We start from the raw sequence: 19,421 nt of genomic DNA on the forward strand, positions 1-19,421 counted from the left end.
ATCAAACTTTGTAACAGTATTGCATCCGTCACTCTCCTCGCCCCAACCTGGCATTGAACCAGGGACCCTCTGCACACATTGACAAAACACCATCAAAGCATCATTACCCATCGCACGATTTGTGGAATGGTGATTTACATTTGTGGAATGGTGATTTACATATGTGGAATGGTGATTTACATTTGTGGAAAGTGATTTACATTTGTGGATTGGTATCTTACATTTGCGAATACATTTGGCATGGTATTGATCCCATAAATCAATCACGTCGAGCGGTGATGACTCAAAAAGATGTGACAGTCTCTACGCCCCCTGTGTATTATCGTTAGCTAACAGCTAACTTAAGCAGTCACTCAACAGCAAACGGACTCTTGGTGATGATAGCTACCTAGTTGCCTGGGGACCATACTGAATTTCTAAATACACCGTCTGGAACATGACAGTTTGATTCTGGAAATGGTACTCTCAGGTCATCTACAATTGTCAAACACTTATGTTCCAGACAGGGTATTTATAAATGAGTAATTCCACGGTAGTAACAAAATAAATACCAATGATTGCAAAGTTAAACGAACCATACAACTCTATGCACAAGGACTACTTTTAACAGTTTCACAGACATGTTAAGTCATTGCAAAGTAGCTAAAAAGTAGTTAAAGTTGCTAATTAGCAAAAATGCTAGTTGTCTGTGATGAGGTACGAACGAACACGCAACCTTTGGGTTGCTAGACGTTCACATTTATGCCCAGCACTACCAACCACCCTCCTTTCGTTTTTTTGCCTTAAGTAACCTTCTGTCATATGTAACCATACCAGTGCTTAATTGGAACAGGATCCAGCACCTCTCCGTTTTGGACTGTTCCGTTACAGAACCTATTTGGCCAGAACTGGTACCTCTCGTGGCATGAAAACAAATAATCACTTTTTACAGTGTAAAAATTTGAATAAAATCAAAGTTAATTCGAGTTGCCTCTTCGTTAAAACATTTGCGCAACATTGTAGCCAACGCATGGCCATCGCTGTGGTAAGAGAGAAGCTGGTCTCTCTCTTAGCCTAACTGTAGATTGTAGCCCAATAACAAGGAATAGGCTACAGTCAGGAATGCACGGCAAATCTGTCAGTGAACAAACAGCATGCAGATAAAACAGGATTTATTAAGGAATATTTCAAATTACAAACAAAGGAAAACACAGGTTGGAAAGCAAATGGCTGACTGTGAAAAAAGAACACTAATCTGTCTGCTGTAGGCTAACAAAATATTTGATCAACTTCCAAATATTGTTTTACAAAGTAAAACGAGAGATATAGGCTTTTGGCACGAAAGCGTTGGCCATCACCGGTGAGTGAGCTGCACATCATTGGGTGAGTCTGAAACTGGAAAGCATTTTTAGGATTATAATTTCCTCCTCATTTTGTAGCCTACAATATATGTCTCCACACACTTAGGCCTAGTCTATTGATGGATTCAACACATGGTCGTTTTCATTGATCTCAGATTTTCAGTTTGTCAGTGTCAAAGGAGCCTGTCATTTCAGTTATTTACAGTATTAAAAAATAATCTGCCAAAGTCTCCAGTCATGTAAAATGACAGAGAATTGCATGAAATGCATTTATAAAAGCCACATTTTTCCCTGACCCTTAGGCTACTAAAATGTGTGCGATTGTAAGTGCCTCTACTCTACTGCTCTATGCCACAAAGCAAATGCAATGATATGCATGTGTAACAGTATAACTTCAGTCCCTCTCCTCAACCTGGGCTTGAACCAGGGACCCTCTGCACACATCAACAACTGACAGCCACGAAGCATCGTTACCCAACTCTTTCAGGTCTCAGAGCGAGTGACGTCACCCGATTGAAACGCTATAAGCGCGCGCCACCGCTAACTAACTACCGTAGCCATTTCACATCGGTTACACACGCAATGCATTATTATGAAGGTGAGAAAAAGTAAGTAATGCGCCCCTGGTACCGTAGAGCTCTCCAGATCATCCCCCTCTGACTTTTTGTTCGGGCACCTTACGATTAACAAATTAAGCACTAAACCATACATACCAAACGTAACATATAATACAAATGAGTGTTCCAGATGTACCTTTATTATGTTACGTCTTGTCTATGAGATCAGGCTGAATACATAGCCCAAACTCCTTGTCTTGTCCCCAGGGTAACTTACCTAGCTAGCTAAGGTAAAGGCGAGCTAGCTTGGTAGATTGATACGTTATATTTATACAGCAATACAAATCTAGTGTATACATCTACGAAAATCGTAGATACCGGTAGCTACCTACACCAAAGGCGCAGCTCAAAGTGAATCGCAAATTTGTTACAAAATGTTAGCCTAAATGCAATGGCGTACCCTCATCTCTGTGGACGAAGACACATAGAGAAACAGAGAAACAACAGGGCTGTATTCCTTACGCCAATTCTGTTGCAAAACGTTTACTCCGAACGGAAAAAGTTTTGCAATGAAAACGAAATTCTATTGGTTGCTTCCGTTTTGTTCTTAACGGTTTCCGTGGTAAGACGTGATGAATACACCCCAGCCCAAGCAGCAACGCAAAACAATCTTGTGGCAACACATTTTCCCAATTATCTGTTCGCTTTCCATACACCCACTTGTAACCGGGATGCCTCTGGTGCGTGAGTAAGGTGCCCCTTTATGTCCTACGGCGAAGACAAAAGTGACGTAATTATTAGGATTCTGTATTTTCATATGCTAGTTATGTTTTTTTATTTAAAAAATGCATTATCTGCTTTCCCAATGAAAATATGTTTGAAAATTGTTTCTGAACATTGTTTCTGCTGATTTGTTGGTAAAATTGTTGAGCTGCGCAGATTACTGTTCGATTTGAGCGCTCCCCACCACCGCTTTTTCGAACTAACCTCCATGACTCCAGCCACTGGGTGGTAGGAAATACAACTTTTTTTGTTTTGTCGGTTGTTGATGACGATGAAGAATAAGAAGCATTTCCGTCCGCCATATTGCAGTGATACAGCGAGATTTCCCATTTGTCTCAGCAAGTTAAAGATTTCGGGTTTCCTCGCTAACTGGCATAATGTTTACTACACAAGTTTATGGAGATAACGGGAAAATGAAGGAGTATCACTATACTGGACCAGTAGAGCACCGATTCTCTCCATATTCCTTCAACGGAGGGTAAGCGTCAATATCCAACTAACAATCGTTTTGGTAGCAAGCTACAGTAACGTTACCTAGCTAATGCTGTACATAATTGTGTTCTGCAGAATGGACACTGACTGGAGATAGCGTCTGACTAGTAATGTGTCATGGTGCAAATAGCGAACACTTAATCAATAGAAGATGTTCGTAGTTAAGTAACCTTAGCTAACTACGTGAACAACAATACATGTTTCTGGTTTCGATTTCAGTTAGCTACAGTAGCTAACGTTAATTAGTTATATACATTTGTCTCATAGCTGATTTAAGGTTTTGCCAAAACTAACGTCAACTTGTTTGTTAGGGCATCATGTCAACTGACACTTGACTTTTTTTTTGTGTTTTCAGGACTGTGCTTGCTGTTGCAGGTGAAGACTTTGCCATTGTGGCCTCAGACACCCGTTTGAGTGAAGGCTATTCAATCCACAGTCGTGACTCTCCAAAATGTTACAAGTTGTAAGTCAAGTGCATACAACTGTATTTCCAAGGATGACCGATGGCAAATTGTCAGATGGTGTGGTTTAACACCATTTACTGCCTCACTATTGCTGTGTTTAGACAGGCAGCTCAATTCTGATATTTTTTCACTAATTGGTCATTTGACCAATCAGATCAATCACAGATCTTTTTCTGAGCTGAACAAAAAAACAATTAGTCTTGGAGAAATCATAATTGGGCTGCCTGTCTATGCTTGTGAACATCATAATAAATGATATGTTAAATATTTCACCACTAAGTTACGGTGCTGTTACTAATACATGTTTAATTTCTCACAGAACAAATACAACTGTCATCGGCTGCAGTGGATTCCATGGGGATTGTTTGACTCTTACCAAAATCATTGATGCAAGATTAAAGGTGAGATCATCTTGAGACTATTTCACTTTCATTATTTATTTTTCTCAGAATTGTTAGTTGAGCAGAAAGTTATGACATATGGCCGTACACAATAAGTTAGCGTTTGTAAATGTATACTTTTCTAACATCAGCCAATATCTGATGGGAAAATGTGTTTTTAGATGTACAAGCACTCAAACAACAAGAGCATGACAAGTGGAGCCATCGCAGCCATGCTGTCAACAATCCTGTATGGTAGAAGATTCTTCCCCTACTATGTTTACAACATCATCGGTGGCTTGGATGAGGAGGGTATGACTCCTGCTCTATTGCTACTATTATCAGATGCTTGGTTCCATATGTGTAAGGTATTCACTGCATGTGTTCTTTAAGTATAGTCCACTATTTATGACTCTCCAAACTGAACTGGTTTGTTTTTGCTTTTCAGGTAAAGGAGCTGTTTACAGTTTTGACCCTGTGGGATCCTATCAGAGAGACACATACAAAGCTGGTGGCTCAGCGAGTGCCATGCTGCAACCTCTGCTTGACAACCAGGTAAAGAAACCAAAAAGTGGTATAAGTTGAGCATTGCTATTAGCTTTTGGGGGCTTTGTTCCCCCCCAAAGCACCTCTGTCCAATTTGACAGCACAATATGACTTGAATGTTTGTATGCCAAATGTGTATGTAGAATTTAGCAGTGGCAAGGAAACCCTAGACATTCTAGTGACCAAGATATCTTTGGTTCGGGACAAACCATCTCTTTGTTTCTGTATTGCCCCTTAGTCTGTCTTTTATTCTTAATTTACAATTAGATTGGATTCAAGAACATGGAGGGTGTGCAGCACCTGCCCCTGAACCAGGAGAAGGCTGTGCAACTGGTCAAAGATGTCTTCATCTCTGCTGCTGAGAGAGATGTGTACACCGGAGATGCCCTCAGGATATGCATCGTGACCAAGGAGGGCATCAAAGAAGAGACAGTCCCACTCAGGAAGGACTGAATAACCTATTTCTGCCACCATTTCAAGCTACTGCTTTTGTCTAGATTTTTCAAATTTTGGACCCTTCTCCTGCTTTTCTCTTTACATTCTTGCTGAAGAATAAAAATGTTCCCTGTAGTTAATTTTCTCATGTTGTCAGTGTCAATTTTTTTAAGAAACATGAAATGTTAAATGTATTTGATTACAATGAAGTCTGAGCAGTTTTCAAATGTATCAAGAAAATTCTTGCTCAACATACACTACCGGTCAAAAGTTTTGAACACTTGTTCGAGGCATGGTTCACATCAGGCAATGCTTTTTGTGAATAGCAAACTCAAATTTTGTGAATATTTTGTATTGGGCAATGCAGCTCAAACCAACATCTCCAATCTTGTCTCATTGATTGGACTCCAGGTTAGCTAATTCCTGACTACAATTAGTTTTTGGGGAAGTCATTAGCCTTGGGGTTCACATATTTTTTTCCAACCTACACTGTGAATGTTTAAATTATATATTCAATATAGACAAGAAAAATACAATGTGTGTCTTATTAGTTTAAGCACACTGTCTATTGTTGTGTCTTAGATGAAGATCAGATCAAATGTGATTCATTAATGCTGAAATCCAGGTAATTCCAAAGGGTTCACAGAATTTTTCTTGCCACTATATTCCATCGGTCCAAAGATTGGAAGTGTCTCCTTAGACGATAATTGGTTAAGGCTTGCAATAATACTTTTAGCCAAATAGGGGTATTTAGAGATTGAGTTTGGAAAACCGGAACTGGATCTACTACCACCTGCGCCTTAACTGACCAGGGGGCGGTTGTCGATAGCAGTGGAATTTAGGTTTACGAGCTTTTTAACTATGCATCTTTCCTTCATCCGCCGAAGCTGTAATGCCGCATTCAAATGCTAGTCGGAACTAGGAAACTGACATTTCAGACTTGCTAACTGGTTATTGTTACACACGTGCCGCGTTCAATTAATCAGCAAGTTGGACATTTCCTAGTTCCAACTAGTTTGTGAATGCAGCGCAACATAAATTTCCCAAAACAACACGCAGAGAGAACGAATGTTTGCTAAGTGCGCTTTTGAAGTGAAGTATGTGTCGATACTGGTAGGATCGATAGAACGACAATGCTGCTCTCGGATCAGCTTTCTCCATTCAAATCTTACCAATTACCATACCACTAGAATTATTCCACAATACTGAGGACGGATCTGCTCCTAGAAAGATATCACCTATGGCTGCAAATATTGAGTCGCCTTATTCTAACGCTTAACCTAAAATAATGCACTAAATCAAGATCATTGCGCACGTTAGGCTACAGATGAAATATAGACCCATTACCCAACAGAGCCTAGAAGTAGCAAAATATAATTCAATTGATTGAGCATGAAATTTGTCAACATAATGTAAATATGCCTATAACCTACTGTATTTATATTTTATTGCAGACATCTCGGTTTTAATTTTAAGCATTTTTTTTTATACCTCGCTGGTTTGTATTATTTGCAAAGACATTGGCAACTTTATTTGTAGTCAATTTTGTTCTGAAGTTATCGGCGGGAACAGAGGGTAATAAACCACGTGATTCTATGTTCAGCGAATATCTCATGTGTATAAAATTACACGGGAGGGCGAAAAATAATCGACCGATGCGTTTAGCTGTTCTACGAGTGGTATGAGGCAAGCGTTAGATTACGAGCGTTTTCACGTGCAACGTTAATAATGATGGTTTTGGGATACAGCTCGGAGATTTAACGATGGTCCTACGAAATAATGTATTATTTAGTGTTGTGTAGTGGCTTTGCTGGCATGCATCCCACCAAGATTTACATGCTAAAATCGCCACTGCCCCTATGCAACCAGGGGTAACGCTTCTGTTAAAGGCCAGAAACCAGGGATTATCTTTCTGCTGCCACATATGTAAGGGTTGAGGGGGTGCTGAAACAGGGATTGGACCAAAGAAAAACACGAGAGAAAATGCATAAAGCCAACCGTTTTTTCTTGAACAGCAATTTCTGTTTTGAATTTTGGATAACTTTTGCCTTTGCTCCTGCCAGATAAAATAACCAAAAATGTTATGTGAACCTTTGTGAACGTTGACACCGGAAGTGTTCAAGTACCATCGGATATAACTGTTTTGAGCGAGTGAGCGCATGAACCAGTGAAAGCAGCGGCTAGATTTTTAATGTGACATTTTAAGTGCAGTTTTAGAGACGTGGTGAGTATTTGAAAATGTTGTCCCCTCTCAAAAGCTTACAACTTCACCACTTAGTGTGCAAACACTTATGACCACATGAGTGTTGACATCGAAATAGCTAGTTAGCTAACGTAAATACAACGCTAACGTTAGACTGATCAACTCTGCCCATCATCAATTCAGGTGCGATTTTTGCGCCAAACAAATTTTTACGCGCACATAGTTGCAAGCGTTCTGTGCACAACTGCATACATTGTAACATTGGATTTAATTCCAATGTGTAATGTTAAAGTGCTAGCTATATTAAGAGCGATTTCGTGCGCCACTATTGCTGTCTGTAGCTAGCTGAAGGTATGCAAAGGCTAAGCTTGTTATCTAGCTAGTTAACGTTAGCGGTCAATAGTGTTTAGCTAGCTACTGCTGCATAATGTGGTCTAGTTGAGTCATGATCAAGTTTCTTGACAGCAGTGTTACTTGTTATCAATTTCACCGGTCTCAATGCGTAGCTAACTTTATATATGGGATTTATTTTCTAGTAATATTCTTTCAGGTCAAAATAATCTAGCTAAGGGGTTCGCTGCTACGCTCTGTTCCAACACATTACTTTTGTCGACATTTTCAAATACAGAATTGTTCCTAGTCCTAGGTCTCAGAATTTATTTCCTTTGAGACGGTCAACCAACTGTCCCGCTTCATAATTTGAGGACATGGAGCAGAACAACAGTTTGCCTCCTTTCCAGGGTCTTGCCTCCCCTCAGGTAACTAATTTGATTAACACATTTCAGTGAGATGTTTTTGTTGTCAGTACAGCACACAACACAGGTTTGCTCAAATGTTTTAGATTCAACTAGCCTAATGGAGGGCTTGTTCTCACGTCTTTTAAAGGGGGCAATGACGCCTGGAATGCCCATCTTCAGCCCCATGATGCCCTATGGCAGTGGTCTGACTCCCCAACCTGTGACGAACACCAACAGCCTGTCTCTCCTGGAGGAGCAGCATCGGCAACAACAGCAGCAGCAGGCTTCGACTCAGCAGGGTGGGGTGTCAGGGGGCTCAGGACAGACGCCACAGCTTTATCACTCCCAAACGGTCACCACCACCACACTGCCGGGAAACACCCCTCTCTACACCGCTACACCGCTAACCCCCATGACACCCATCACACCTGCCACACCTGCCTCTGAGAGCTCTGGGATTGTCCCACAACTACAGTAAGTGTTCTTGAATAATGTGTTAGTCTCAACCACTATGTAGGTACTGCTATAAAGCTGAAACACAAGAAGCTAAAAGATTAAGGTGAATAGTGATGGTTTGATTTTTATAGTGATGTGACCATATCAACAAGGAGAATCTCCCTTCCTGATTGCATGGTTTATTTCCTTCCCTCTAGGAATATCGTATCCACTGTGAACTTGGGCTGCAAACTTGACTTGAAAACGATAGCACTCCGAGCTAGAAATGCTGAGTACAATCCAAAGGTAAGCATATTGTTATTATTAATTTGCAAATGAAAAATAATTTATTGCATACACAGATTAGCAGATGCTAACCATTTACCGTTGTGTGAATTCACCATGGTAGCAACGAAAAGTGAACAGTTTAGAGGTTATGGGAATTTTGGCAACAGTTCATCTGACTCATAACTGAATCTAAACATTACACTGTTGATTTGATGTGCATTTTACATTTACTGTACTATTCACCACATTATTTGATAACGAAATCTGAAAATACTCTGGATACATTCAGTAACATAAGACAATTTCTGGAGAATGTGGGGTAGGTGCAACAAAAAAATGACAAGGGTTTGTTTGAGAGGACTAACTGGTGTCTCCAAGTGGCCACACCTCCAATGTGCACAATTCCAAAATAATTTCAATGCACTTTTATGACTCAGTCTTCAACTGTAAGGTGCTTTATTTTTAGCTCTCCTGGCTGTGCCGTTGAGGAACTAGAGCAAGCACACTTGTGGTTGTTTTGTTTGGAACACATTCTCGCCATCACACAATTACTGTTTATGCAATCCAAAAGTGGTCCATTATAAATTGCAATCTGGGTCAGATGGGCATCATTTGAAAGTCTGTTCTATTGTCAACATGACTAGATAAGTTATAATATACGACACAACAGTGTTATGCTTTCACAATGCAATTCAGGGAAACGGATTATCATTTTGTTGCGCATAGGGGTCATGGGTGCATTCAGGTGCGTGTGCCGTGGTGAATTTTCTTCACAACAGACCAACAGCCTGGGTTGTTCTGAACAGAATATGTCGCCATGCCATCTTGTAACTGTACCTCAAACATGGTGATCATAAATGTTGACACTGAGTTTTTTTTATATGGAAATGTGAAGTGCACATTTGGGCTCACAGGTGTTGGGATTGCTTGGATCAAATTTTATTGGTCACAATACACATGGTTAGCAGATGTTATTGCGAGTGTAGCGAAATGCTTGTGCTTCTAGTTTCAACAGTGTAGCAATATCTAAAATAATATCTAACAATTCCACAACAAAAACCTAATACACACGTCTAAGTAAAAGAAAGGAATAACAATGTATAAATATATGGGTGAGCAATATCAGAGCGGCATAAGCTAAGATGCAATAGATAGCATAGAATACAGTATATACATATGAGTAATGCAAGATATGTCAAACATCAATAACAATATTTACATCAAAGCGGTGTTTATTATCGTTCTGAACATCTCATATTTCAAAATACATTGAGTCCTCTTAATTTACAGCATTTACCTCTGACAATTTTTATTTTTTTTGTGCAAAAGTTGCGGGAGGGATGGGGGCAACGTCGTGCGACGTGCTCAATCTCTGAACCCATACCGTGCTGTGAAGCGCAAAGCCAGAGCTCTGACGTCATGTATGGCATTTTACTCTACAGCCACTGCATTCCAATTTAGCTGTTTATCAGTGATCAAATCTCCTGTTTTCAACCCGTATATGGGTATGAGTGTAAAGAATTAAAGCAGGTGCAGCGAAATGCTTGATTCTAGCTCCAGCAGGGTGTGTCCAACGGTATAATGCTCATACACAAATCCCCGGCCCCCACAAAAAAAGAAACAAGAAATATCAGAAGAAGCAATGTCAGTCTGTAATATAAATATGTGGTGTGTGTGGTTAGTATGGACAATATATAAGTAATGGGTATGTACATCAGTAGTCAGGTAGCCTAGTGGTTAAGAGTGTTGGGCCAGTAACCGAAAGGTTGCTGGTTCAAATCCAAGAGCTGACTAGGTGGAAAAATCTGTCTGTGCCCTTCAGCAAGGCACTTAACCCTAATTGCTCCTGTAAGTCACTCTGGATAAGCTTGAGAGGATCTACAGAGAAGAATGGGAGAAACTCCCTAATACAGGTGTCCCAGGCTTGCAGCGTCATGCCCTAGAAGACTCCAGGCTGTAAACGCTGCCAAAGGTGCTTCAACAAAGTACTGAGGAAAGGGTCTGAATACTTATGTTAATGTGTTATTTTCTTTTTTTACCTATTTGCAAACATTTCTAACAAGCTGTTTTTACTTTGTCAATATGGGGTATTGTGTGTAGGTTGAAGAGACAATTTAATCAATGTTACGTTACAGCCTTATTCTAAAAATGTGGAAAAGGGAATTCAAAAAGTATTCAGACCCCATGTCGAGAGAACACAGCTCATCCTATATAATAACTAGTGCTGTACATACCTTTTCCAAATCATTGTCAGGGCCCAGGGAAAGGTGAAATGTGACCAAGTTAAAATGCCAACTAGAATGGGCCTGAAAGGAATGTTGCTTTTGGTCTGAGAATTTCCCACCAAGACACTGTTGTACTATTGAACAAATTCGCAACTTTGTCTTACAGCGATTTGCTGCTGTTATCATGAGAATACGAGAGCCAAGAACAACTGCACTTATCTTCAGCTCTGGGAAAATGGTGTGCACAGGAGCCAAAAGGTTAGTATCTTTCAACTAAGAAAAAAACACAAAACGTATGAGAACATCTATTTAAAGGCCTCATGCTCCCTCTTCCCCTCCAGTGAAGAGCAGTCCCGCCTGGCAGCCAGGAAATATGCCAGAGTCGTGCAGAAGTTGGGCTTCCCAGCCAAATTCCTTGACTTCAAGATACAGAACATGGTGGGCAGCTGTGATGTCAAATTCCCCATTCGGTTAGAGGGACTTGTATTAACTCACCAGCAGTTCAGCAGGTTTGTAAAATTCACTACTGCAATATTAGTCTGTTATATCTGAGGAGATGCATTGTCATACTTGGAGTTCTGTCATTTTGTTCATTATTTATAATACTGCGATTTGGTATTCCTAAAGTGATTTAGTACTGAGATCAAAGTAGGCCTAATCTTTTTCTTGTTTTACAGTTATGAACCGGAGTTGTTCCCTGGGCTAATCTATAGAATGATCAAACCCAGAATTGTCCTGTTGATATTCGTTTCAGGCAAAGTTGTATTAACAGGTGAGTTTTTCTCCTTTTCCTAATGACATACAGTGCCTTGAAAAAGTATTCACCCCTTGGTGTTTTTCTTATTTTATTGCATTACAACCTGTAATTTAAATATTTGTATTTCATGTAATGGACAAACAAAGTCAATTAATGAAATGAAAAAAACCAACTTGTTTAAAAAATATATATATGTATGAATATGTATGGAAAAGTGGTGCGTGCATATGTATTCACCCCCTTTGCTATGAAGCCCCTAAATAAGATCTGGTGTAACCAATTACCTTCAGAAGCCACATAAAGTCCACCTGTGCACAATCTAACTTATTAAGTGTCACATGATCTCTGTTCTGAAAGGCCCCAGTGTCTGCAACATCACTAAGCAAGGGGCACTACCAAGCAAGCGGCACTATGAAGACCAAGGAGCTCTCCAACAGGTCAGGGACAAAGTTGTGGAGAAGTACAGATCAGGGTTGGGTTATAAAAAATCTCAAACTTTGAGAATCCCACTGAGCATAATTTAAAACCATTATTAATAAATGGAAGTAATATAGCACAACAAACCTGCCAAGAGAGGGCCGCCCACCAAAACTCACGGACCAGGCAAGGAGGGCATTAATCGGAGGCAACAAAGATAACCCTGAAGGAGCTACAAAGCTCCACAGTGGAGATTGGAGTATCTGTCCATTGGACCACTTTAAGCCATACACTCCACAGAGCTGGGCTTTACAGAAGTGTCCAGAAAAAAAGCCATTGCTTAAAGAAAAAAATAAGCAAACGTGTTTGTCAAAAGGCATGTGGGAGACTCCCCGAAACAAGGTACTCTGGTCAGATGAGACTAAAATTTAGCTATTTGGCCATCAAGGAAACGCTATGTCTGGCGCAAGCCCATCACCCCGAGAATACCATCCCCACAGTGAAGCATGGTGGTGGATGTTTTTCATCGGCAGGGACTGGGAAACTGGTCAGAATTGAAGGAATGATGGATGGCGCTAAATACAGGGAAATTCTTGAGGGAAACCTGTTTCAGTCTTCCAGAGATTTGAGACTGGGATTGAGGTTCACCTTCCAGCAGGACAATGACTCTTAGCATACTGCTAAAGCAACACTTTAGTGGTTTAAGGGGAAACAAGTAAATGTCTTGGAATGGCCTAGTCAAAGCCCAGACCTCACCCAATTGAGAACCCATCCAACTTGAAGGAGCTGGCAAAAATCCCATTGGCTAGATGTGCCAAGTTTATAGAGACATACCCCAAGAGACTTGCAGCTGTAATTGCTGCAAAAGGTGGCTCTACAAAGTATTGACTTTGGGGGGCTGAATAGTTATGCACACAAGGTCTGTTTTTTATTTTTTTTATTTTCCATATTAAAAAAATATTTTGCATCTTCAAAGTGGTAGGCATGTTGTGTAAATCAAATGATACAAACCCCCCCCAAAATCCATTTTAATTCCAGGTTGTAAGGCAGCAAAATAGGAAAATGCCAAGGGGGTGAATACTTTGGCAAGCCACTGTAGAAAAAGGGAATTTTTGTCCTTAATTTTTGTCAAATGTAACTTGCTTATTTCAAGGTGCAAAGGTGAGAGGAGAAATTTATGAAGCATTTGAAAACATCTACCCCATCTTGAAAGGATTCAGGAAGACGACGTAAATATTTGTCTGCTTTTTCTTTTTTTTTAATGGTCACAGGGACACTTGTCCTATGTTATGACCTGTTACTTTGGGACTCTGATTGGACCTGTACAGTTTAATCAACAAATCAGGGACCCCTCCTATTCATCTTAAAGGGATACTTCTGAGATTTTGGCAATGAGGCCTTATCTACTTAGTCAGATGACCTCGTGGATACCATTTTTATGTCTGTTTCCAGTATGAAGGAAGTTAAAGGTAGTTTTGAGTTGATGCTAACTAACGTTGGCATGTTAGCTGATACCCGTAGACTTCGTCACTGCGCTAATGCTAGTTAGCACTGGCTCGCAAAACTACCTCTAACTTCCTTCATGCTGGACACATGGTATTCACGAGTAGATCTGAATCTGGGGGAGTAGATAAAGGTGATACTAGGAGAAATGCTGTATTTTAGCAGTTTTATTTATTTTTAAATGACTCTTGTTATTAAATAAGGCAGTCTGGCTGGCTCTTACATTTTTCTAAAGTAGGTTTTATTGTTAACCTACAGTTTCTCAGTGCATCTTTGTCCACACATTCCCTACAGACATTTTAAGATTCTTAACATTCTTTAAATGTTTTTTAGTCTTTCATTGTTGTATGAAGAATCTCACTTGGGATTGTATCGCAGCAAAGCTTAACTACCCAATTTGTCATTATTTGAATGACTGGTACTGAAGGCAAGAAAATGGAACATTAATCATGCAGTCTTAGTCTGGATTTTAGAAATGGCATTAGTCATATCTGTATGTACCTCGAATGTATTATTTCTCATTCAGTTTTTGGTCATGATTGAAGAACCCTCATGTTTCAATGCTATAATGGACAAACTAGCCTAATTCACCATGGATTTTGTTTGTTTACACAATGTATTTTTGGTCTACCATGAAAGCCCTGTCAGTAATTTGTTCTAAATGTTATTTTGCTACCTTGTGCACAGTTAAATGTTTCCTTACCAATTGTGATCTCCTTCCTTTAGTTTAAAAAGCTTTGTCTTCAGGGTATGGCAAGATTTACAACAATCCAGGGAATGACTGTTCATGTATTTGAGACAGCATGACCAATTTAATGAATAGACTCACAATGTCACATGACATTAACATGCTAAGTGTGCTTTAATGCTCAAAAAATGACATTGCATTACAGAAATGTATTTAAATCAGTTGAAGCTATGCAAACTGTTAGTCCTATGACAAAACAAATGACATGTCTTTTGCTTATGGTGATAAAGAGCGTAACAACCTGAAGTTATATTCCTCAAAACAAAGTGTATGAGCGATTGGAAATGGAACAGATTGTGGCTGTCTATGCATAGTTTCTCTCGGAAAGGAAAGAACAGTTTAACGATGCAAAAAGCCCACTAAATATTTTCTTAACTAGGTACGTTTGGATTTTAATACAATTATTTCTGTTCTGTGAAATCTTGTTTCCAGATGAATTCAGAAGAGTACTTGTTGCCTTGGTCACAGCTGTCAGCACATGTGTAGACAGCCAAGGTTCCCCAGTCTATACTGGCATCAGGGCTGTCCACTTTCAGATCATTCAGTAGCTGGGGCATGACCTGTTGTGATGCAAAACACTATCAGCACATTGTCATTTATAAACAGCAAGCCTTAGAAGTTGAAACATTAAGGTCTGGTTTTCCAGACCCAGATTAAGTTCCATCCTGGATCAAAGATCTCCACCGAAAGTGTTAAGTCCAGGATTAGGCTTAATATGGGGTGTATTCATTAGTCGCAGCCCGCTGCAAAACATTTACTCTAGGATCTGAACAGAAAGAAAATTGAGGGACCTACCTGAATTTGTTTAATAGAAACTGTTTCTGTTGCAAATACCTGAAATTCGAAGATACGCCTGGAACCACATGAACAATGCGGGATGCCTTTCTCCACAGGAACATGTTCAGACGAAATCCAAAGAGGAGAGCCATCTCTAAAATATCGCAAAACCTACAATAACACAATATTATGGTCTTCAGTAATCTAGGAAACCCAGAACTAAAATCGTGTAATTGCATGAGATGTATGAAAATATACTAATAAGTCTCCACCCGGCTAAATGGAAACTCTTAGCCAGAGCATTCGCCGAATGTCACCTTCCCTTATGAAATTCTAAAGATGTGAACACCTGTGAAATTGTGATTTGTCCAAATGATCAGTGACAGAAAAAAATATGAGCACAGGAACAGAGTTCCTGATAAGTCTTTGCATCCCAGTCTTGACAGACGCTACGATACCATCCTAAATGATGTGTGTCTGTCCACGAGCGATTTGTTTAAAGTTAAAAAAAAAAAGATTCATTTCAGAGTAATCTACACGATGGCCAAATATATATTTGAGTAATTCTTATGCTCTTCATGTCTGAGGATTCTGCTTGAAGAGTTATGTTGTTACCTGATGTGGCTCTGAGGCAATCCTCCGTTTAAACTTTTGGAACACTTTGCCATCTTCGGTTTCATGCATGGCCATGTCTTCAAGTTCTGTCTCTGCCAAATCTGTGGAATAGAAGGCATGCTTTTATACAACAAAGTGTAATCATGTATAGACTCCTATTTAGGCTAGGTCCAATGCCAACATGTTCTCTCATCCTTCTCCTTTTGGTGTCTTAATGGATCTGAAAAGACTAGGCATGTAAATGCAATGCAGTCTAATAACTTCTTACCGTCAACTGAGGAGCATTCCACATTATTCTGTGCGTCCCCCACCATTTGACTAGACTCTTCTTTCTGATGTTCCTCAGGCTCTGTGACCAGTTCCAACTCGGGGAACAGGAATGGGGAAGGCACTGCACTGGACGGCACTAAACATGTATTGAAAGTTTAATATTTATCTTTCAGGCAGGCAGAAAACACAATTTCATCATTATTACAAATAGTATGACAGTTTATGGTAGCAGTATAATTACCTTGTTTGCAACACTCTTTCTTGTGACAGTGTTTCCAGTCTATGGTCTGGTGTTCTTTGCTGCAGTAGGACACTGCATGGCATTTAGAGCAAACCTTTTGACCAGGACAGCCACAGAGCTTGCATAGTTTAACCCCTGAACCGTGGACGCCGGGGTCACGCTCAGTCCAATTGGGGTCTTCATCAGATGGAGGATTGTAGGGATAAAAGTCGTTTCTCCTTGGCAACTGGCAACGAAATACTGGAAAAGAGTAATCTCAATGTCAGCTTGAGCAGAATAAAAGCAGAGTAACATCATTAGTTTCAAGTTTTATTAGTCGTATGTACAGGATAAACATGGTTTACGGCGTCTAATGAAACGCGTACTTGCAGGTTCCTTCTGGACAATGCAACAATAAATAAAAGAATAGGAACATAAAGTAAATGTCTCAATAGAATAAACATTTTAGCATAAGTATAATACAGGAAGGGACAATTTATAGTCCAATATTTGTGTATTGGGGTATAAGTGTTTAAATTGTGCAGTATTAGCAATAGTAAATGAGTTTGCTAGCAGCCATTGTGGTGTGTGTGCTAAGGTGCAGAGAGTCAGTCCAGTTCAAGTGTTCTGCAGTCTCTGCTCTAATGGCTTGTAGATACTAACAGGCTCAGAGACAGTTTCTATCAGACCTCATGCTCCAATACGGTCTGCCCAATGGTAAGGGAATGAACAGCTCGTGGCTGAGGTGTGTGGGGTCCTTGATGATGCTGTGGGACTTCCTAGGGCATTGTTTCAAGTAGATGTCCTCGATGGGTGGGAACACGGCCCCCAGTGATGTACTAGGCCGTCTTCACCACCTGCTGGAAGGCCTTACGGTCGTGGACAGAGCAATTCACTGTCCCAGGCTGTGATATAACCGGTCAGGACGCTCTCGAATGTGCAGCAGTATTTGGAGAGGACCCGGGGTGGCATGCCATATTTCATCAGCCGCCTTCGGAAATATTGACACGGGTGGTGTTGGTCCATGTTAAGTCTTTGGTGATGTGGACGCCAAGGAACTTAAAATTGCTGACTCTACTGCAGTCCTGTTGATGTGGATCAGGGCATATTCCTGCCTCTGATTAATATAATCACTAATGTTGCACATCATAACTACACTCAAAAGGCTCAGCTGGACAAGGTGAGCTCACTATGGATCCCAGCAGCTTTGCAACTACCAAACAGCTTCCTCTTGCCAAGGAATGGATCTGGACCTTTGGTAGTGTCAAAGATTTGTATAACTAACCTAAGACCAAAGCCTGATATTTTAAAATGGAGCAAACGAGTCAGAGGGGGCAGAGCCAAGCAGGAGTTAGCGAGATCCTATTGGTGCGTTGTAGCATGTATCTGCATTCTTCTGTTAAGGGAACGCCTACTCTGAAGTGCACGTGTGAAATAACTAAACTTGCCCTTGCACTACTTAAAAAAATAATAATAATACTTTGGCAAAAGGTAAAAATCAACAAAACTTAGTCCACTCTGTTTGACTATAGTTTTGAGAACAGAAAACTATTGACGTCAAACGTTTCATCGATGAGTAAATTGGCATTATGTCGGCCAAAATCCATCTGGCTCCATCTTCCACTGCCGACCACTGGGCTTCCTCTCACCATATTTGATATTGAGTGGAAACGCCAACCGGATGCTTCACACTTATCCAATCGTTGAAATATCTGGCTCATTGTTCCATCTGTGGTAATGTGCTTGCCCTCTAACAGGTTTGCAAATTCAAACCCCACTCCAACTGTGCAACGCAGTAGCTAACGTTACACTGGTGGATAATCCAAGCCTTTTAGTGTGCCCCTCTCCTTCCCTGACCATGTGACTATAGGTGTGATGTTGATGGAAATGGAAATGCAATAGCTAGTTTGCTAACTGCTATTTACCTTTCAGGCAACGGCTGTCGTTTCGTGAATAGCAGTCTGGTGTCTTGCAGCAGAATACAAAAAGAGTTCGGTGAAAACTTCTATCCTGTCCAGTTATTGGAGCGTAAACTTGCAAGAGAAATGCGGTAGGAAGTTGGCATTTCCCACATGCTAACTCAGGAAGACCTGGGATGTCCAACTGACTCAACCATGCAGGTTTGCCTCCAACTTTGCTGGGGAACTGATGACTCTGTAGTCGCCAGTGTTCGGCCTCCTCCAAAAAGCCAAGAGCAACCCCTGTTTCTGCCATAGTGTTAATTTTACTATTTACCAAGTAACGTTGATTTGATCGTATTCCTTCAATCGCTGGCTAGCTGTCTGTCACAACAAATTCCAACGTGCGTCACTGTTGTAACTTTAGAATATGTCCGTAGTGGAACAATACTTTTTGGAGGTAAAAGTTCCGTGTAATTCGCGCTCCTGCCATATCGCCTATTTGCAATTAAAACACTTTAGAGAGGGAACAGTGTGATGACCTTATTATAGTTGAAGAGATCACTAGAATAAATGAACACCTTAAAAATAATACGTCTCCTGGGACTGATGGTTTTACAAACGTTTTATCAACAGTTAGCCCCATTTCTGTTGGAGTTTTTTTCTGAAAGCATTGCAAATAATGCTCTCCCTCCCAGTTTGACTCAAGGTCTGATTACATTAATACCTAAGCCCAATAAATATTTGCTTCTCGATAACTGGCGTCCAATCTGTCTGCTCAATAACGACTACAAAATATTAGCCTCTATATTTGCAAAAAGAATGAAGGCAGTATTGGGCTCAATTATAGAACATTTACATTTTAGTCATTTAGCAGACGCTCTTATCCAGAGCGACTTACAGTAGTGAATGCATACATTTCATGCAATTTTTTATTTTTTTTGTACTGGCCCCCCGTGGGAATCGAACCCACAACACTGGCGTTGCAAACACCATGCTCTACCAACTGTTCCCCAATCTGGCTTCATGAGGAACATACATATATCTAATAATATCCGACTGGTGTTAGACCTTATTAACTATTCTGATCTAATCTTCCAAGATAGTTTTATTGTATTCTTAAACTTTTATAAAGCCTTCTTACAGTGGAACTTGAGTTTCTATTTCTCTCCCTTGAGAAATTTGGTTTTGGGGAATTATTTTGTAGTACTATTAAAATTCTTTATATGAATGGGACCAGTGTCATTAAATTAAAGCATGGCACTTCTCCTAGATTTGATTTGGAAGAGGAATTAGGCAAGGATGCCCAATTTCGATTTACCTCTTCCTGC

The 19,421-nt window shown here is 40.2% G+C and overlaps 3 protein-coding genes across 5 annotated transcripts; 2 read left to right on the plus strand and 1 right to left on the minus strand.

Moving 5' to 3' along the window:
- Positions 1-2,922: 2,922 nt before the first annotated feature.
- Positions 2,923-5,142, plus strand: LOC106610704 (proteasome 20S subunit beta 1). Its single transcript, XM_014210205.3, has 6 exons — positions 2,923-3,158; positions 3,528-3,635; positions 3,956-4,037; positions 4,199-4,328; positions 4,465-4,571; positions 4,830-5,142. Exons 1-6 carry the CDS (start codon positions 3,058-3,060, stop codon positions 5,013-5,015), a joined length of 714 nt encoding a protein of 237 aa, XP_014065680.1. The 5' UTR covers positions 2,923-3,057; the 3' UTR covers positions 5,016-5,142.
- Positions 5,143-6,658: 1,516 nt separating this feature from the next.
- tbp (TATA box binding protein) lies at positions 6,659-14,556 on the plus strand. 3 transcript variants are annotated; one of them, XM_082955315.1, is made up of 8 exons: positions 6,659-7,221; positions 7,841-7,958; positions 8,086-8,411; positions 8,591-8,678; positions 11,052-11,143; positions 11,227-11,394; positions 11,563-11,657; positions 12,000-12,275. In XM_082955315.1, the coding sequence occupies exons 2-8, from the start codon at positions 7,908-7,910 to the stop codon at positions 12,164-12,166; spliced, it is 987 nt and encodes a 328-aa protein (XP_082811441.1). In that variant the 5' UTR covers positions 6,659-7,221; positions 7,841-7,907; the 3' UTR covers positions 12,167-12,275.
- pdcd2 (programmed cell death 2) lies at positions 14,408-18,473 on the minus strand. Its single transcript, NM_001141194.1, is given in 6 exon segments — positions 14,408-14,870; positions 15,145-15,258; positions 15,703-15,803; positions 15,971-16,108; positions 16,214-16,453; positions 18,118-18,473. Coding segments are annotated over 6 exon segments (1,041 nt in total). The 5' UTR covers positions 18,407-18,473; the 3' UTR covers positions 14,408-14,711.
- Between the last annotated feature and the right edge of the window lie 948 nt (positions 18,474-19,421).

Source organism: Salmo salar, chromosome 01 (genome assembly GCF_965601325.2).
Source record: "Salmo salar chromosome 01, fSalSal1, whole genome shotgun sequence".
NCBI lineage: Eukaryota > Metazoa > Chordata > Actinopteri > Salmoniformes > Salmonidae > Salmo > Salmo salar.